Source organism: Pteropus vampyrus, unplaced genomic scaffold, assembly GCF_000151845.1.
Source record: "Pteropus vampyrus isolate Shadow unplaced genomic scaffold, Pvam_2.0 Scaffold98, whole genome shotgun sequence".
Lineage (NCBI taxonomy): Eukaryota > Metazoa > Chordata > Mammalia > Chiroptera > Pteropodidae > Pteropus > Pteropus vampyrus.
In genome coordinates, this window is record NW_011888879.1 from 4,075,556 (window position 1) to 4,096,167 (window position 20,612).

At 35.1% G+C, this 20,612-nt stretch overlaps 1 protein-coding gene across 1 annotated transcript in view; it reads right to left on the reverse strand.

Moving 5' to 3' along the window:
* Positions 1 to 20,612, reverse strand: part of HMCN1 (hemicentin 1) — a 408,502-nt gene that overhangs the window by 121,749 nt on the left and 266,141 nt on the right. The window contains exons 43-49 of the mRNA XM_023533191.1: positions 19,062 to 19,184; positions 18,528 to 18,689; positions 13,937 to 14,218; positions 12,734 to 12,901; positions 5,312 to 5,425; positions 4,675 to 4,761; positions 1,733 to 1,924 (exon numbers count right to left, since the gene is read on the reverse strand). Coding sequence (XP_023388959.1) covers positions 1,733 to 1,924; positions 4,675 to 4,761; positions 5,312 to 5,425; positions 12,734 to 12,901; positions 13,937 to 14,218; positions 18,528 to 18,689; positions 19,062 to 19,184 — 1,128 coding nt within the window. The remainder of the gene's footprint in view (positions 1 to 1,732; positions 1,925 to 4,674; positions 4,762 to 5,311; positions 5,426 to 12,733; positions 12,902 to 13,936; positions 14,219 to 18,527; positions 18,690 to 19,061; positions 19,185 to 20,612) is intronic.

Below are 20,612 nucleotides of genomic sequence, written 5' to 3' on the forward strand. Positions count from 1 at the left end.
ATACCTGGGATAAAGAGATGATTTTCACTGGAGAGGCAGTGTTTCTTAGGAAGAATCAGATTTTAATTACAGTAAGGAGCTGAAGAGAGTTTTAATCCAGGTTTCCAGAGGACAGAAGATAGGATTTGGGCATGAGTCACTATTGGGAGGTGAATCAGGGTAGGAGGAAGGAGGCATGAGTTGATTAGAGCTCTGAGAGAAGCACTAAGCTATAGAAGAGGAGAGCAAATCCAGGCCTGGGCACTTCCCTTTCATACACTGATGCATGTGCAGGGAGCACCAGGCATGTTAGAAGACACTAGCTCATAAACTCTCATTCATACTTATCCATACATCTGTTATTCAATGCTATGTTAGGTGCTGGGCTAAATCCTCTAAAAGATAAAGGGGAGTTCTGCCTTGGAGAGTTTATAGTTTTAAATAAGTATTATCTATATACTTATTATCTCTATACTATTCATTTGACACTCTATATTATCCAGTATTTTGATTTAATTTTTTTTGCATAGGTAACTCTTCTCAATTAGACTGTAAGCTACCTGAGGGCTATGTCCTGTATGGGAGGTTTACACATATGGGACTGTTTTTCCCCAAATAGTCTGTCCAGTAACTACGAAAACAATCAAAGAAATTGAAAAATATGCATACTCAAATATAGTTGATTTTAGCAGAATGAAAAGTATTTTAACGTTAGCAATCAAATATAATACATTTCAGTGCTGTATTTTAAATTTCAAAATAGGAACAGAAATTAAGAATCTATTTTCATGTCATTCCTGAGACATAAGTATAGCTTTGATGCTTTAGGAACTGAATGCACAGTTACTTCATCATTCCTAGTCCATTTTCTTTCATGCTGTACTTTTTGTTGCTAACACAGGTTTTGGTATTCAAATGCACAAGCTAATCTGTTAGCTCAGGAGGAAATCATTGAGATTTAAAACTTAGACCCATGGTCTCAGTCTCCATTTTAACCTAGGAGTCTTCGCAGCTCAATCATTGACTCAACATAGAGTTTGCACATTCTATATTAATTTCAAGGGGAGAGAATTTATCTGGGAAGAAAGAACTATTCATTAAATGATAAAAGATCTAAATTTGCATTCTTCAGGTTGTGTATCTGCATGGCAGTACCCTTTAACACTCTTCCTTTAAGGTACTAGTGAATTAGCAAATGACACAGATAAACATACACAAAGATAGATGAGCAGCATATTATGAGAAGAAAAATAAAATCTAAAGTAGATGCTCGCCCCAGTGGAAGATATTCTGCTTACAGTACTGCTACATGAGTTGGTGACAGGAAGGAGAGAAGATGTGCTTTAAGACGATGAGAAGCACACTTCTAAAATAAAAGTATTTTAAGCTGTTTTGTTTTGTTCTAATCCTTCTACCTTACAGGAAACTGTGTTCATTCACTATCACTCATCAGCAGGCATAAAACCGTGGTGGGCTTCTCCGCATCTGCTCTCCTTCATCATAGCTACCAAACATAGAATTCAGTATGGACAATTACCAACAATGGCAGAGTCCCACAAAGAATGGATAAAATATCTCAGGTTAAGCCTCTTTCGCTGTCGACCTGCTTCTCTTTGACCATCATATATGTATATATATACATATATATATATCTCCTTTACTACTGCATATTTGATGTCGATCTTGTTCATAGTTGTGTCCCCAGCATAAAACACAGTACCTGGTACACAGTACATATTCCAAATATACCTACCCAGCACATTAAGACTGAAACTTTTGCTCTTGTCACCAGCTGTATTAGAAGCCAAACATGTGTATCTTCCAGTGTGTGACACTTGTGCATTGGTAATCTGAAGAAAACGGCCAACAGACATAATGTGATGGGTGTCATCTTCTTGAAGGAGCTGCCCATCTTTGTGCCATGTAATTACTGGCACGGGATTTCCTACAACAAAAAGCCATTTCTGAGAGCTGGATATAATCACATGTCTACAAGTGATAACCGAAAGAAAGCATTTCACTCATTTGCCTTTTTAAATATCCCACTTCTAAAAAATACAGTAACCATTCATTCCAAAATAAATCTGCAAACATAACCTAATTTATAATAGTAATCATGCCATAATTTTAAAAACACACATAGATTATAAATAACTTTCAAATAAAGATTAGTTTTCATACATAAGTAAAATAATTCTAAATTAGTTTTTTTGTCTTATCATACCTTAGACTATTACAATTATATATTTTTATAGTAAAATACACTTAAAAAAGAACAGAGCAGTATTTTTATTAAAATTATTACTCAAAAATACCTTTGCATTCATATTAAATTTTAAAAAGAATATTTTCTACTTTTGAGAGAAAGCTATAAAAAAGAAAAACCTTTAAATAATTCAACAAGCAGATAGTTTCAGTTTGTATCAGGATTCTAGCATAGATATATAGATAGGTAAACACAGATATATAGTAATCATTCCTTTAATATTTATAGCCTATAGGGAAAATGTCTTTTATATTTATTTTAACATGGGACTTATGTTAAATATTAAGTTTTAAATTACTCAAATACTTTTTTAAATTAAATGTTAAAACCATAAAAGCAAGTTGTATTAGGAAAGAGGGCTAGGATGAAATTATAGTAAAACTGGAAAACTCAGCTGTACTGGTTGTGGTACATGTTCCATGGCCCCACCCAGGCAGGGAAGGAAATTCACAAGTCTGCCCAAATACTGAGTATAGCGCCCAGTCCTGCCTAAGAAGCCTGACCAGAAAATCCGGGCAACCATGAAGCCTATTCTACAGCTGCATTTGGGCAGAGAATAAACCTAGCAGTCCTGTCCAGTTGCTCCCAGCCAATGTCAATCCCACCCTGACCTCACAGCTCAGGCAGTGGCTTCACAAAAATAAAGAATCTGACAGAAAGCTTCACCTGACCAAGGATACCATGAGCTAATCTGTCTAGAACACCAAGCTGAGCTGACTGACTGTCTCTGCTGAAATGAACCTATAAAGTCTGAAAGAGGAGACACTTTACACAAACACACAGATACTAACATAAAAAATCAGGTAAACATGATACCATCAAGGGAAACTAATAAAGCTCAATAACTGACTCTAAATAAACACAGATGTATGAATTGTCTGACAGAGAATTTAGAATAGCCTTCTTAAAGAAGTTTACAGACAACAAAATTAGGAGAACAATGCATGAACAAAATGAGAATTTCAACAAAGAAATAGAAACCATCAACAAAACAAAACGAAACAAAACAAATCCTAGAGCTGAAGAATACAATGACTGAACTGGAGAATTTAAAAGAGAGCTTCAGTAACAGACTTGGCCCAGCAGGAGAAAGAATCAGTGAACTTTCAAGCCATCAAATCACACCCAAAAAAGAGCAAGATAAGAAGCAAGGAACAAAGGATATATAAAATAATCACAAAACAATGAACAAAATGGCAATAGTAAGTCCTCACCTATCCATATCCTTTAAATGTAAATGAATTAAAATCTCCAATCAAAAGACGGAGAATGAATTATAAAACCAAGATGTAACAATATACTGCCTACAAGAAACTCACTTTAGCTTTAAAGACACACAGAGAGTGAACAGATATATAAAGATAGTTCAAGAAAATAGTAAAAGAAAGCAGGGGTAGCTATACTTATATCAGACAACATAAACTTTAAGCTAAAAAGTGGTCAAAAAAGACAAAGAAGGTCACTATATAATGAAAAGGGGTCAAGAAGATATAATAATTATAAATATTTATGCACCCAACATCAAAGCACCTAAATAAAGCAAATACTAACAGAACTAAATGGAAAAATAAACAGCAATACTGTAACGGTTGGAGACTTTAATATTCCACTCTCAACAACGGATAGATCATCTAATCTGAGAATCAGTAACAAAACAGAGGATTTAAAAAAACACTACAGACATAACAGATTTATACAGAACATTCCATCCAACAACAGCAGAATATACATTCTTTTCAAGAGCACACAGAACATTTTCTAGGATAGATCATATGTTAGACCACAAAACAAGTCTTAGCGAATTTAAGATGACTAAAATCACACCAAGTATTTTTTCTGACCACAATGATATGAAACTAGAAATCAACAACAGGAAGAAAGCTGGAACATTAAAAAATAAAAAAAAATAAAAGAAGAAATTACACATATTGCCAAAAAAGGTGACAATTTTGTTTTTTGGTAGTCCCCACTAGAAATAATGCCATCTTTTCCATCAAAATTCCTACCTATGTCTTTGAAATGAAATTTAAGAAAATAGGAAGAGGAAAGGAAGGTACAACCTTCAATCAACAGTGAAGGAATCGGAAAAGAAACAGGTGGGGCAGGAGAACCATGCATACAAACAGAAGCAGAATTTTTTTTTAAATACAGTAATTTATTGAATTAAAAGCAAAGGCCAGTGCGAGGCTCTCTCTCCTTCCTTCCCTCCCTCCTTCTCTTCCTTCTTCGCTCTCTTCTATGAGGAAATTTCTTTTTTATCTCCATAGAACCTAAGAGACTTCTTCCTACATTTCTATATGCTGGAATAAAATTCAATTTCAAATGCATATTACAGCAGCTTGATGTTTTCTCAACTCGGATACGTAGCCGAGGGAATGAATAATTATGAAGTGGGGGGATAGTAGAAGTACAAGAGCTGAGCCCCTTACCTGTCACTTCACAAGTCAGTGTAATACTCTGTTTCTCTTTTACCTTCACATCTTCCAATGTATTTTCACCCACAACGCTAGGCGGTACTAAAAAAAGATAAAAAAAGTAACAATTTTAATAATTTTACAGGCATCTAGGTTTATGTTTTTATTAAGCTATAACTTAAAGCAAACCCCCAAATTCTCATTATTGGATTACTAGAATAATGTCATAATATTATTTTGATCAATTCCAACTTTAAGATATATTGTAAAGTTATATGTTATGAATTCAAATATACAATGAATTTTGTTGTAATGTAAATCTTAAAGTCCGGATAAAAGTGTCAACAAATCAGTGAGTAAGAACATTTATCACACATTTATTTTTCTCACTATAATAAGCATTCGCATTAAGTAAGTTACCAGAGTCTTAGAATATTGTTGAACAAGTGTGAACTCACAGGACATGGCATTTCATTTTAGTCTAAATGATTACCTCTAAATAATTCTAGCATAGAATTCTTATTAACTGTGACAGTCCAGGGGCCAAAGAACACATACATGTGGGATCAAGCTGTAGATTAATTTAAACTCTCATTCCAGAATGTATGTTAGCCAATTAGATTTTTTCTAGATGTGCAAATTATATAAATACCTAATACTGAAAGTCCAAAGACTTTTCTTTCTTCACCAGCTGCATTTCTTACGATACAAGTATATTGGCCAGCATCTTCTATTCTGGTCTGTATCAACCGCAGAGTCCTACCTCCTGGAGAAGAAAAACACCAGATGACTCAAAAAGAAATCTGAAACTTTATGAGTTGTCCAAGTGGTGTTCAATTTAGGTAAAATTTAATCAATGTGCTTCAAAGGCCTTTAAATGAATTTACGCCAAGCTTTTTAAAAAATAAATCATACTTTTAGCCTCTATGAAACAGAATAGATAATTCAGAAGAATTTTCTGGGTCGATGGATAAAAAATTAAATACACTGTTAAGTGGTAGCAAGCAAGAAACAGAGTTTCACAGGGGTGATATGTGAATATAACCATAAAAGGTAAACATACTTTAACACGCAGAGGAGTTGAGAGCCTCCACTGTAGATGAAATAGGAACGAGGATACAAAGGTAGAAAGTAGATGTGAGTGTGGTACTTTAAGCAGAGCAGTTGGAGAAAATGGTCACAAATGAGGATAGATGGAGTATGGCCAGATTCTGTGGGCCCTTGGATGCGATGCTAAGGAATCTAGACCTTACTATGTTCACTAAAGCTGGGGTCCCCAACTTCTGGGCTGCAGACTGGTACAGGTCCGTGGCCTGTTAGGAACTGGGCCGCACAGCAGGAGGCGAGTGGCGGGCAAGGGAGTGAAGTTACATCTGTATTTGCCGCTGCTCCCCAGCGCTAGCATCACTGCCTCAGCTCCACCTCGGATCATCAGGCATTAGACTCTCATAGGTGCACTTGTGCCCGATGCCAAAAAGGTTGGGGACCGCTGCACTAAAGGATATGAAGTGTGTAAACAAAAAGGTCTCGCTCTGATTTGTGCTTTAAAAGGCAACTGTGATTCCCAGTTTGCCACGGAACATAGAACTGGGAATGTAAGAAAGACGACCACGTCAGCAACCCGGATATAAGTGACAACAACATTTAAGGATGGATGAAACTAGGATGTCTGACCACCAGTTTTTCAATTGAGTTTCATGGAATCCTAGAATTATTTACATCAAAGTTTAAGGGGGGGTGTGTGGGAGGGTCACCTCATTCAACGGTGTAACTCTGCTTTTGTTTCTTTTATATTCTGAACTTCTATGTAATGTAATGTTTTGTCTGGAGAGATCCTTCATCCAATAAATGGATGTAGACTGAGAGTGAAACTCTGATATGCTGAAGGGTATAATTTGGAGGAAAACTCCATTTGAGGCGAAGGAAGAGGGAGGAGCTGGCAAATGAGACTGAAACGAAGCCCGCAAGGGAGCTGAGATGCGCTGGGAGGAGAGTCCGCAAAATCCTCTGAGGAGCTGACGCTAAATAAAAATGTACAACAATTTTCTGGCTGGTGTATTTTTGCTTAGTACTCTGAATTTGAACTAAAAAAGAAAAAGACCGAAATGGTTAAAGATGAAATTTTCATATAAATATCCACCTGGACCTGGATTCATCAGGAGTGTCCATCTACTGTCTTTTTGTAAACATAAGCTGTCATTGAGCTTTTCCAACAAGCAACTTTCCCATCCTCAAACTTAATAGTACTTTATTTAAACAAACAAAGCTTATTCCCCAATTGAATTTATGTAAGCAACGTTGAATACAGAAATTATCTAAATACGTCAAAGACTTACGGTAATTAAGAAAAGATTCAAGCGCTCATTGCTACTTCAGACTAGTGAAACTATAATATGATTCCAGTTGAGAGATATTAAAACAATCTAACTTTTATGAGTCACTGCTGGCTCTGCAAACCTCAACCTCATAAGTCTCATGATCTTTCTTTTCTCTGTTTCCTGGTCTTCTCACTTAATCCAGCGAAAAACAAAAAAGGGTCTGACAGTTACTTATACAGAGACAGTTCTTGTACCTATTAAATTTTTATAGCGGTTATTTCTTCTTGGCACATAACTTCCTAACAATAATAGAGACTTCATCAAAGTATTGCTTTCAGAAAGGCTGCACTTAAAGTCTCAGGAGGACTAATCTTAATGAAATAGAAGTGTGCAGCAGACTACGGACCAAGCAAGTCATATGCCATTCATTTGATTCTCATTCATCTGTTGCACAATACACATGTTCAGACTGTAAAACTGGATGACTCCATTGGCAGCACCACAAGGTGAAATACTTTTACTGTGTTCCCTCAGGGATCTCCAGCTGCTAGTCAAGCAAAACAAAATGTAATAGAACCAAAAGACCACTCCTGCCTATCTATACTATAATAAGCCAGAGCACATCGCTCTATCTTGCCTTTTTGATTTCCAGGAGCTCTGACGTAGTTATTCTGTTTAATATGAATTCCCACTTTTTCAGCAATTGAGAATTAGAAAAAAAGTAAAAAAAAAAAAATATGAGGATAATTTCAAGATGAGAAGATAATGTGTTCAGGTTTTAGGGTAACCAAATTGTAATAGAATCTTTGCCATGACTACGATTTCCTATACCCAACACAGTCTGGGAGTCCTATGAAAATGAAAGCATCATAGTGAGGGTGCAGGAACGTCTCTCAGGCCGTGGAGACCACAAACCTCTTTCCAGGTTGTCTACGGCAATAAGGACAAACATGTATTGGATGCTTACACATAAGCAAGCGCTATGTTAACTGCTTTACATACATTAACTCATCTCATCCTTACAAAACCCCTAAGAGGTAAATCCTACTAATATCTTCACTTTACCAGCAAAGAAACGGAATTTAGCAAAGTCGAGTAACTTGCACGGGGTCATAAATCTAGTATGATAGGCAATAAATGAGGTTATTAGCAATGTACATTCTTCGTCGAGTTCCCATTTATAGAATGAGATCTTGAAGAAACACAGGGACCTTAGGATATTTAGATCTAATTCAAACACTAGGAAAGAATCTTTTCTGAACAGTTTTCAAACGTAGGGATTTAAACTCTGAACAAATTTAGGGCCAGGGAGCTCACTACTTCTTAAAATAGCTCATCTTGACATAGATAGATAGATAGATAGATAGATAGATAGATAGATAGATAGATAGATAGACAGACAGACAGACAGACAGATAGTTAGTTTAAAATCAAAACCAAAACCGGCCCAATAACTTCCAACCCCGGAACTAAACAGAACCAACATACTCCTTTCCTACACAACAGCTCTTCAAAGAATTTAAATTCAATTGTCACTATGTAACTATAAGGTTACATAAGGTTTATTTTCCAGGTTCATTACAATCAGACAAATTATTTTGTAATTATTTACCATCATGGTTACTCTCCTTTAAAATTATTGTCAGTAATCCTTCTGGTTTTCATAATGAGTGAGTCAAGTCCACAGTACAATAGGTCTCTTACTTTTCTCAATGGTGAAAATACATTTTGTTAATGTGGCAAAATGTTTCATTTATCTTCTTGCTAAACACATTACACTGTTAATGCATAATAAATGAATAACAGAATTCAGAGATCTTTTCATATGAAGAATTCTGAAGCTATATCTCACCCTAATTTTCATCACTGGTTTTTGAACTTAAATGCAGGAGTTAATTTAACTTTTATTTTGTTAGGTATAACTCAAAAGTTCTAGCATGAAGTGTGTTTAAATCTGGATGCCTTCATTCAACACATTAGTTATTCTGTTAAGTATCTAAGCTTTTTATTAACCACAAACTTGGCAAGAGTCTTCTTAGTTGTATTCAAGTCATTATTAAAAGGGACAAAGCGCAGATTCCTATGGCATGTCCCAAGATCCCTTTGATCCATAAAGGACAAGCTAATAGATTTCCTACACAATTAGATGTAGAATAAGTTGATATCTCTTTTACAATAATAAGGAAATCTTAGCTCATAGTAAACTATCCCATCCTGGAAATATAAAATTCACTCAGAAGAGAGTCATAAATAAGTTGAAATACTTGGTTTTGGAGGTATATTATATAAAATGAATCACTCTAGACTCTGGTCTCAATTTTAGCATTTCTTTTCACTTTTCACTTTTCAAATTGGTTGGTACTTATGGTAGCATGGATACTTTGACATCACCATGATTTAAATAATAAGCCATTGTCAAGATTCCATTTTAAAAGGATCTAGATATAATTTAGAGATTCTCCCCTTTTCATGTAGCTTCTGATATCCTTCTACATATTTTCCCCTTAATATGATCAGTATTATAGTGAGCAGCAAATCAAAAAGAAATAGAAAACAGGGAAAGATGAGAAATGAAAGAGAAATTGTGGCCATATGACGATAACCCAATTAATAGACTAGGAGTATTTCTTATACCTGAGAGAATTCTCACAGAACTGCTAAGGCTGATGGGCCACCCGTCTTTAAGCCAGGCAATTGAAGGTAAGGGAATTCCTGAAGCTTCACAAGTCAGGGACACTGAGTTCTTCTCCACCACACTGATATTTTCAGGTGTCCCATGGTTTCCCATGATGCTTGGAGGGGCTGTAAGATAAAACAAAAGGAATAAGAAAAGCAAAGGAGGGTAGTTAATATATAGCAAGTACCAAATCCTAAATTTATTGTTACTAAGAAGACTTCCGTATACTAACCAACAGTAAGCAAAATAAACATTCACATCTTCGATCTTACTATTTGTAGTAATATTTTTAGTGTAACATTCCTGAAAGTAAAAATGTCACCTTTTCCTCACTAATAGCAATAAATCTCTTACGTATTGTTATTCTAATGGTGGTGAGTGATTTCCTATGAATCATTCATCTTTTCAGTAAACCTCTAATATAGATTCATGACCTTCTTATAGGCAGGATTTTCTAACAAATAATTATAATCTAAAAATTAAAATAATATAACAAAAGATACTTAAGGTTGACTCATTTGCTCTTTTACATTCAGATTCCTTAAAGCTTTGGCTCATACATTGGTTGCAAACTAGAGGAAAGTAAAACTGGATTTTGTGTGAGTCTTGACTAAATTCAAGTTATATTAGATGTACCATCATTTTTATAGATTTAAAAATTTCAATTCAAATTCTATGCATACAAATAGGTGTCCCTGAGAACATAATGCTTGGTCTATTCCTATGCACATTTATGACTCACTAAAGAGAACATTAAAGCTGACTCCACTATAACTCATGACCAACTGATGCTGAGTCAGCAAGCTCTCAGGAACCTAGGTTTATACTAGCCAAGACAGCTGATTTGGAAAACAAAGAATCAAAGAATAGCAGTTGGGGTAGAACTCGACGAGAAGTACAATTATCAAAGACAATTATCTACTTCACTATGTGCTTTCTTAAAATAAAATTCAATACATGCTTCTTTCAGCAAGGTAAGAAATGATAGGTCAGTCATAGAAGGATAAGTGATGAGATTGTTCTGGAGAAGTAGTGTGTATGCAGAAAACAATAGACTATAAATAAAAGACTCAACACTCAAGACCTTTATCTCCCGGCCAGGATGCTACAGATTATATCAGCCAATGAATAGACCTATTGAGCTTGTTATTTACACTTACTATGTACACTTAAGTCATATTTTCTGTCGGTCATGCCTGCTACATTTACAGCCACACACACATAACGGCCTGTGTCAGATACATGAATATTTTTCAGCTGAAGGATGCGACCTTCATCCAATATCTCTATTCCCCTTCCCTTGGTCAAGGGGCGGCCATCTTTCATCCAAGTCACTGTTGGTTGAGGAATACCCTGCACCTCACACTCCAAGGAAATACTCTTCCCTCGAGTCACAATGATTTCAGTAGGGTAGCTGCCACTGTTGGATATGGTTGGTCGAACTGCATTTAAAAAAAGAAAGAGAACAAAATAGGAAATGTTTTCTTCAGTTTTACACAGAAAATTCCATCAGTCAAAGTTAAATTCAGTTTTGATGTCAAAATATTAACTCCTAAAGAAAGACCTAAGACTAACAGACATGGCATTGCTATGTTGAGAGGTAGAGTTCTCCAGTGTTTCTAAATGGGTTCATACCTAAAACAAAGCTATCAACGCACTAAGGAAAGAACGTCATGTTTGCTACTTTACCTGTTTTTGAAAAGTTTTACAAATATTTGAACTTATCATTTGCAGAAAACTTTATTGTATTAATTTTAAAATAGGTATAATAGCCTAGCTCACAACTCAATGTCTATTACCAATCCCTTTTTCCCAGATAGATAGATAGATAGATAGATAGATAGATAGATAGACAGATAGACAGATAGTTTATATTCAGATCCAAATCGGTCCCATTACTTTCTACCCCTGGAACTAAACAGAACCAACATACTCCTTTCCTACACAACAGCTCTTCAAAGAATTTAAATTCAATTGTCACTATGTAACTATAAGGTTACATAAGGTTTATTTTCCAGGTTCATTACAATCAGACAAATTATTTTGTAATTATTTACCATCATGGTTACTCTCCTTTAAAATTATTGTCAGTAATCCTTCTGGTTTTCATAATGCGTGAGTCAAGTCCACAGTACAATAGGTCTCTTACTTTTCTCAATGGTGAAAATACATTTTGTTAATGTGGCAAAATGTTTCATTTATCTTCTTGCTAAACACATTACACTGTTAATGCATAATAAATGAATAACAGAATTCAGAGATCTTTTCATATGAAGAATTCTGAAGCTATATCTCACCCTAATTTTCATCACTGGTTTTTGAACTTAAATGCAGGAGTTAATTTAACTTTTATTTTGTTAGGTATAACTCAAAAGTTCTAGCATGAAGTGTGTTTAAATCTGGATGCCTTCATTCAACACATTAGTTATTCTGTTAAGTATCTAAGCTTTTTATTAACCACAAACTTGGCAAGAGTCTTCTTAGTTGTATTCAAGTCATTATTAAAAGGGACAAAGCGCAGATTCCTATGGCATGTCCCAAGATCCCTTTGATCCATAAAGGACAAGCTAATAGATTTCCTACACAATTAGATGTAGAATAAGTTGATATCTCTTTTACAATAATAAGGAAATCTTAGCTCATAGTAAACTATCCCATCCTGGAAATATAAAATTCACTCAGAAGAGAGTCATAAATAAGTTGAAATACTTGGTTTTGGAGGTATATTATATAAAATGAATCACTCTAGACTCTGGTCTCAATTTTAGCATTTCTTTTCACTTTTCACTTTTCAAATTGGTTGGTACTTATGGTAGCATGGATACTTTGACATCACCATGATTTAAATAATAAGCCATTGTCAAGATTCCATTTTAAAAGGATCTAGATATAATTTAGAGATTCTCCCCTTTTCATGTAGCTTCTGATATCCTTCTACATATTTTCCCCTTAATATGATCAGTATTATAGTGAGCAGCAAATCAAAAAGAAATAGAAAACAGGGAAAGATGAGAAATGAAAGAGAAATTGTGGCCATATGACGATAACCCAATTAATAGACTAGGAGTATTTCTTATACCTGAGAGAATTCTCACAGAACTGCTAAGGCTGATGGGCCACCCGTCTTTAAGCCAGGCAATTGAAGGTAAGGGAATTCCTGAAGCTTCACAAGTCAGGGACACTGAGTTCTTCTCCACCACACTGATATTTTCAGGTGTCCCATGGTTTCCCATGATGCTTGGAGGGGCTGTAAGATAAAACAAAAGGAATAAGAAAAGCAAAGGAGGGTAGTTAATATATAGCAAGTACCAAATCCTAAATTTATTGTTACTAAGAAGACTTCCGTATACTAACCAACAGTAAGCAAAATAAACATTCACATCTTCGATCTTACTATTTGTAGTAATATTTTTAGTGTAACATTCCTGAAAGTAAAAATGTCACCTTTTCCTCACTAATAGCAATAAATCTCTTACGTATTGTTATTCTAATGGTGGTGAGTGATTTCCTATGAATCATTCATCTTTTCAGTAAACCTCTAATATAGATTCATGACCTTCTTATAGGCAGGATTTTCTAACAAATAATTATAATCTAAAAATTAAAATAATATAACAAAAGATACTTAAGGTTGACTCATTTGCTCTTTTACATTCAGATTCCTTAAAGCTTTGGCTCATACATTGGTTGCAAACTAGAGGAAAGTAAAACTGGATTTTGTGTGAGTCTTGACTAAATTCAAGTTATATTAGATGTACCATCATTTTTATAGATTTAAAAATTTCAATTCAAATTCTATGCATACAAATAGGTGTCCCTGAGAACATAATGCTTGGTCTATTCCTATGCACATTTATGACTCACTAAAGAGAACATTAAAGCTGACTCCACTATAACTCATGACCAACTGATGCTGAGTCAGCAAGCTCTCAGGAACCTAGGTTTATACTAGCCAAGACAGCTGATTTGGAAAACAAAGAATCAAAGAATAGCAGTTGGGGTAGAACTCGACGAGAAGTACAATTATCAAAGACAATTATCTACTTCACTATGTGCTTTCTTAAAATAAAATTCAATACATGCTTCTTTCAGCAAGGTAAGAAATGATAGGTCAGTCATAGAAGGATAAGTGATGAGATTGTTCTGGAGAAGTAGTGTGTATGCAGAAAACAATAGACTATAAATAAAAGACTCAACACTCAAGACCTTTATCTCCCGGCCAGGATGCTACAGATTATATCAGCCAATGAATAGACCTATTGAGCTTGTTATTTACACTTACTATGTACACTTAAGTCATATTTTCTGTCGGTCATGCCTGCTACATTTACAGCCACACACACATAACGGCCTGTGTCAGATACATGAATATTTTTCAGCTGAAGAATGCGACCTTCATCCAATATCTCTATTCCCCTTCCCTTGGTCAAGGGGCGGCCATCTTTCATCCAAGTCACTGTTGGTTGAGGAATACCCTGCACCTCACACTCCAAGGAAATACTCTTCCCTCGAGTCACAATGATTTCAGTAGGGTAGCTGCCACTGTTGGATATGGTTGGTCGAACTGCATTTAAAAAAAGAAAGAGAACAAAATAGGAAATGTTTTCTTCAGTTTTACACAGAAAATTCCATCAGTCAAAGTTAAATTCAGTTTTGATGTCAAAATATTAACTCCTAAAGAAAGACCTAAGACTAACAGACATGGCATTGCTATGTTGAGAGGTAGAGTTCTTCTCCAGTGTTTCTAAATGGGTTCATACCTAAAACAAAGCTATCAACGCACTAAGGAAAGAACGTCATGTTTGCTACTTTACCTGTTTTTGAAAAGTTTTACAAATATTTGAACTTATCATTTGCAGAAAACTTTATTGTATTAATTTTAAAATAGGTAAAATAGCCTAGCTCACAACTCAATGTCTATTACCAATCCCTTTTTCCCCTCCACCTTCTATTACAGGAGTTGAAAAGAGCTGTGACTATTTCCCAGTTGTCTCTGATCATTGAGATGGCCACATGAATCTATTTAGGACTAAAAAATCTAAATAAAGGTCTCTTGGCAGGGGCGGATGGTCTAGATTTTGTGAACTTTTAGCTCTCCCAGTAAAAGGGAAAAATATAACATTTTTTATTGAGGTAAAATTGGCATGTGACATGTAAACTTCAGGTGTACAACTCTGTAATCTGATATCTGTATGCACTACAAAGTGATCACCACCAAAAGTCTAGTTACTGTCTTTCACCATACAATTGACCCCATTCACCCATTTCGTACCCCCACAACTTCCCCCTGATAATTATCAATCTGTTCTCTGTATCTGTGAGTTTGTTTTTGCTCAGTTGGTTTTCCTTTTCTTTTGTTTTGTTTTTTAGATTTCACACGAGTGAAATAATATTTGTCTTTCTCCATCTGACTCACTTCACTTAGCAAAATAACCTCAAGGTCCACCCATGTAATAATGGCAAAATGTCATTCTTTTTCATGACTGAGTAGTATTCCATTACACACACACACACACACACATGTGTGTATATATACATATATGTGTGTGTGTGTGTGTGTGTGTGTGTGTGTGTGTATACACACCACATGTTTATCCACACACACACACCACATCTTTATCCATTCATCCATTGATAGACACTTAGGTTGTTTCCATATCTTGGCTATTGTAAAAAATGCTATAGTGAACACAGGGGTTCATATATCTTTTCAAATTAGTGTTTTTATTTTCTTTGAAAAAGTACTCAGAAGTGGAATAGCTGGATCATATGGTAGTTTTATTCTTAATTTTTTGAGGAATCTTTATACTATTTTCAGTAATGGCCGTACCAATTTACATTCTCATCAACAGTATACATCAACAGTATATAAGAGTTCCCTTATTCTCACATCTTCTCCAATTCTTATTGTTTCACTTTTTTATAATAGCTATTTCTAATAGTTACGAGGTGATATTGTGGTTTTGATTTGCATTTCCCTAATAATTAGTGATGCTGAACATCTTTTCATGTGCCAGGTAGCCATTTGTATATCTTTGGAAAAATGTCTATTCAGATTTCGCCCATTGTTTAATCAGGTTTGTTTGTTTGTCTGTTTGTTTTGCTGTTGAGTTGTATGAGTTCTTTACATATTTTGGATATCAATTCCTTGTTGAATGTATGATTTGCAAATATTTTCTTCCATTCAGTAGGTTGCTTTTTCATTTGATGATGGTTTCCTTCACTGCACAGAAGCTTTTTAGTTTGATACAGTCCCATTTGCTTATCTTCGCTTTTGTTTCCCTTGCCTTTAGAGTTGGATCCACAAAAATGCCTCTGAGACCAATGTCAAAGAACTTACTGCCTATGTTTTCTTCCAGAATTTTGGTATTTCAGGTATTACATTCAAGTCTTTGATTGATTTTGAGTTAATTATGTATATGGTGTAAGACAGTAGTCGAAGTTAAAGGGTTTTTCTTCTTCTTTTTTTGCATGTGGCTATCTGGTTTCCAACATCATTTATTAAAGAGACTGTCCTTTCATCACTGCATGTTCTTGGTTTCTTTGTTGTAAATTACTTTGTTCATATACATGTGTGGGTTTACTTCTGGGCTGTAAATTCTGTTCCATTAAATTGTATCTGCTTTTATGCCAATGCCATACTGTTTTGTTTAGTATAGCTTTATAGTATAGTCTGAAATCAGGGCGCAGGATACCTCCAACTTCGTTCTTCTTTCTAAAGATGGCTTTGGCAATTTAGGATCTTTTGTGGTTCCGTAAAAGTTTTAGAATTATTTATTCTAGTTCTGTGAAAAATACCATTGGAATTTTGATAGGGATTGCATTGAATCTGTAGATTGTTTTGGGTAATATGAACATTTTAACACGTTCTTATAATCCATGAGTTGAAATATATTTCCATTTATTTGTTTCTTCTTCAATTTATTTTAATAGTTTTTTAATATTTTTCAGTGAACAGGTTTTTCAATTCCTGGTTAGTTATTCATGGGTATTTTATTCTCTTAATGCAATTGTAAATGAGATTGTTTCCTTAATTTCTCTTTCTGATAGTTTACTATTAACATATAGAAATGCCACAGATTTCTGTATATTGATTTTGTATCCTGCAACTTTGCTGCACTCATTTATTAGTTCTAACAGTTTTTTTTTTTTTTTTGGTGGAATCTTTAGGGTTTTCTATATGTATTATATCATGTCATCTGCACATAGTGAGAGTTTTACTTCTTCATTTCTGACTTGAATGCCTTTGGTTCTTTTTCTTGCCTACTTGCTGTGTCTAGAACTTCTAATACTATGCTGAGTAAAAGTGGAAGAATGGGCATCCTTGTCTTGTTCTTGATCTTAGATGAAAGGCTTTCAAGTTTTCACTATTGAGTATGATACCAGCTGTGGAAGTGTCATATATGGCCTTTATTATGTTGAGGTACGCTCTCTCTATACCTACTTTGCTGAGAGTTTTTTATCACAAATGGATATTAAATTTTGTCAAATGCTTTCTCTGTATATATTGAGATGATTTTTATTCTTCATTTTGTTATGGTGTTTATTCTTCATTTTGTTAACATGGTGTATCACACTCATTGCTTTGTAAATGTTGAACCATCCTTGCATCCCTGGAATAAATCTCACTTGATCATTATGCATGATCCTTTTAATATATTGTTGAATTTGCTTTGCTAAATACTTTGTTGAATATTTTTGTATCTATGTTCATTAAGGATATTGGCCTACAATTTTCTCTTTTTTATAGTATCCTTGTATAGTTTTTGGTATCAGAGTAATGCAAGCTTTGTAAAATGAGTTTAGAAACATTCCCTCCTCTTTAATTTTTTGGAAGAGCTTCGGAAGGATAGGTATCAAATCTTTGAATCTTTAGTAAAATTTACCAGTGAATTCACCAGATGGTCCTAGACTTCTGTTTGTTGGGAGGTTTTTGATTAATGATTCAATATCCTTACTAGTAATCCATCCATTCGTATTTTCTATTTTTTAAAAAATTCATTCTTGAAAGATTGTCTGTTTCTAAGAATTTATGCACTTCTAGGTTGTCCAATTTTATGGCATTTAACTGTTGTATGATCTTTTGAATTTCTGTTTTAATGGTTGTAACTTCTCTGTCATTTCTAATTTTATTTGTTTAGTGCTGACCAACTTATGACTGCCAACCTCAGGGTTCTCTTTATGTGAGAAAATAAACCTCTACTTTTTTAAGCAACAGATACTAGTTATTCTCTAACTTTGCAGCTGAAGTCACCTAATTTATACTGATTCCATGAACAAAAATTAGACTACCTTCAACAAATATACGTATGAGAAGAAAAATGAGCCAGTATTAGTAATCTTGTGTTCTACTGCCATTCATTCCTATCACACACAAGCCATGTGACCTCAGTTAGTCATGGAATCTTCTCGAGGCTTAAGTTTATACTAATGTAAAATGTGGGCAATAGTTTTGTCTCATATTACAACTCAGGTAAAGACTGAATGAGATAATTACATATTTTAAACACTTTAAAACCTAATACAAATTATTATTTAAAATATTTCATTACATGTTATAAATATACCCTATGGTACAATGTCACCCCTCCTCATTCCACATGCCCACTATACTGCCCCTAACAAATTACAGCCACATTCATGTGTCCGCCATCACTGAGCTGATCTAGACAGGACAACTGTACTGCTGACTAAATAATAGCCAGAAATAAGTAACTTCTCTTGATTATGTCAGCATAATTTAAATTTGCGGGTTTTATGAGAGGTATAGTATAACTATGCCACTTCGAGTGTATCTTAGACTTATGAGGAAAAGGGAAGGATGAAAAGATTTAAAGAAAATTGTGCCAAAGCCTGGCTAATCAGTAACTTACTGTAAACTTGCAGACTGTAGTCTTTCTTTGCAGTTCCAGCGACATTTGATGCCACACATGTATAGAGCCCAGCATCGGATTTTTCAGCGCCTGAGATCTGTAACTGTCTGCCTCCAGGTAAAGTTCTGAATCGTCCTGCAGAATCGGCCAGCACTGGGGAACCTGCAGAGAAAGCCAAATGGCAGAATACGAAGCAAGAATAGAAAGCATTTTGTGTACGCTTTCTGATAAGTCTTTATCCTTATCTATTTACTTTTGACTTCAAGTAGCTAAAAAGCAGATGACGCTGCTTTAAAATGAAAAAAAATTAATTTTTTTCTGGGCAGCAGTCAGTCTCAAAAATCTAGATTTTAAGCTGTATAGTGTGGAAGTATCACGTGTTGCACATATAACATTTAATTATGCTGTCTGGTATTTTGGTATGCAAATCCCTGGAAAGTTTGTTAATAATTTGACAGGTTTGTCAAAGAAATATCAATTCATCAATATTTCATTTAGACTTAATTTCATAAATGTCAAAGGATGAAAACTGACCTTGCTTCTTCCAAATGAGATTTGGGGGTGGAATTCCACTTGACTCACAGAGCAGACTGATGAGGTTCCCTTCAATGACTGTAAGTTGACCAAGTTCATCAGAACCATATATATTTGGTGGTACTGAAAGATTAAAAAAAGAAAAAATACAAAATGTGATTTTTACAATCATTTAATATGAAATTCCTGCAACACTTGGCATGCAGAACAAAAAAGGTCTGCACTCGAATGACACAGGAAATAATTAGCTTGTGAGGTTAACGTTATTAACACCACATTAAAAGTCAGTTTTAAGACACAGACTAAATACCTAATAGCAAACTTCCCGTTTTCACAAATAGAAACTTAATTACCAAAATATTCAGAGTGGCATAAAAAGAAGCTAATTTATTATAGATATGTAGACATCTTATACCAAAAAGCAAAGGCACCTACCAAGTTTAAACTTAACCCAGTCACATGTGCCTAACCAGTTTTGTTATCTCAGATGATGTTTAGAATTGGAAAACAACAGGCATATAACACATAGTAAAGAACAAAGGTAAGGAATTTGATCTAAGAAACAGACGGGTCACCTATTCTAGACTGCGCAGCCTGCCTCTCACTGGCCTCCAGCTTCTCTTTGGAATATTCAAAGTGAATCCTGACTACCCACGCTTCTCTGAGAGGCCGAGTCTGCATTTTCTGGCTGAACTCTCTCCACTGCCACTTCTCTGGTTGTGATGTTACCAGGCAGCAGATGCTTGCTCTCCCAAACTCCTGGGAGTTGAGAAGTGAGAGAATCCTTCTTACTCTCCGGTGCAGTTTTCAGTCATTGCTCAACCACCCCTGCGAAAGCTTCTATTCCTCTGAGGCTCATGCCACCAATTTACTTCTCTTTCTCATTCTTACCACCATCTGTGAAGCACACTCTTTTTCCATTCGCTGAACGATTTGGTACTTGCTGTCGTCCATCCTCTTTACATGAAGACCTGCTATCATTCTGTATGAACTCAGCATCCACATGTATAACCTGTCTAAACACTCTGGCTACTCAATTCCTTGATTCCCTTCTCCATCAAAGGCCATAGCCTTTTCATTACCTATAACATTTTTCCTATAAATTACAAATTTAGGCCACTCTCTGACAACTGCTCCATCTTTCCAGCTCTTCCATTCAATTATTCCCAATTCTCAATTCATCGACTTTACTGAATCTCAACTCCTTTTATCTCAGAAGTCTCCCCAGCCGCCTACTCTGGCTTACTGGCTTTTCTATCCAGCTGTGATTTCATGATCAATAGTTTCAACTACTCCTTTGCCAATAGTCTCAACCGCCTTGTACCACTGTCCTTCCTGTTTGGCAGCACAGGAGTCCTATAGTTTACCCTGTCATCACCTATACCATAGATGGAAAGTCCTACAGAAGACAATGACAATTACACGAATTACCACCACAATAAATTCATGATCACCAGCCTAAATTCTACCCTTTTCTACTTTCATGGCTTCCATTCATAGAAATATTTGCACCTCTGTACCTACAATGCAGACCCCCTCTGACTATTTAAC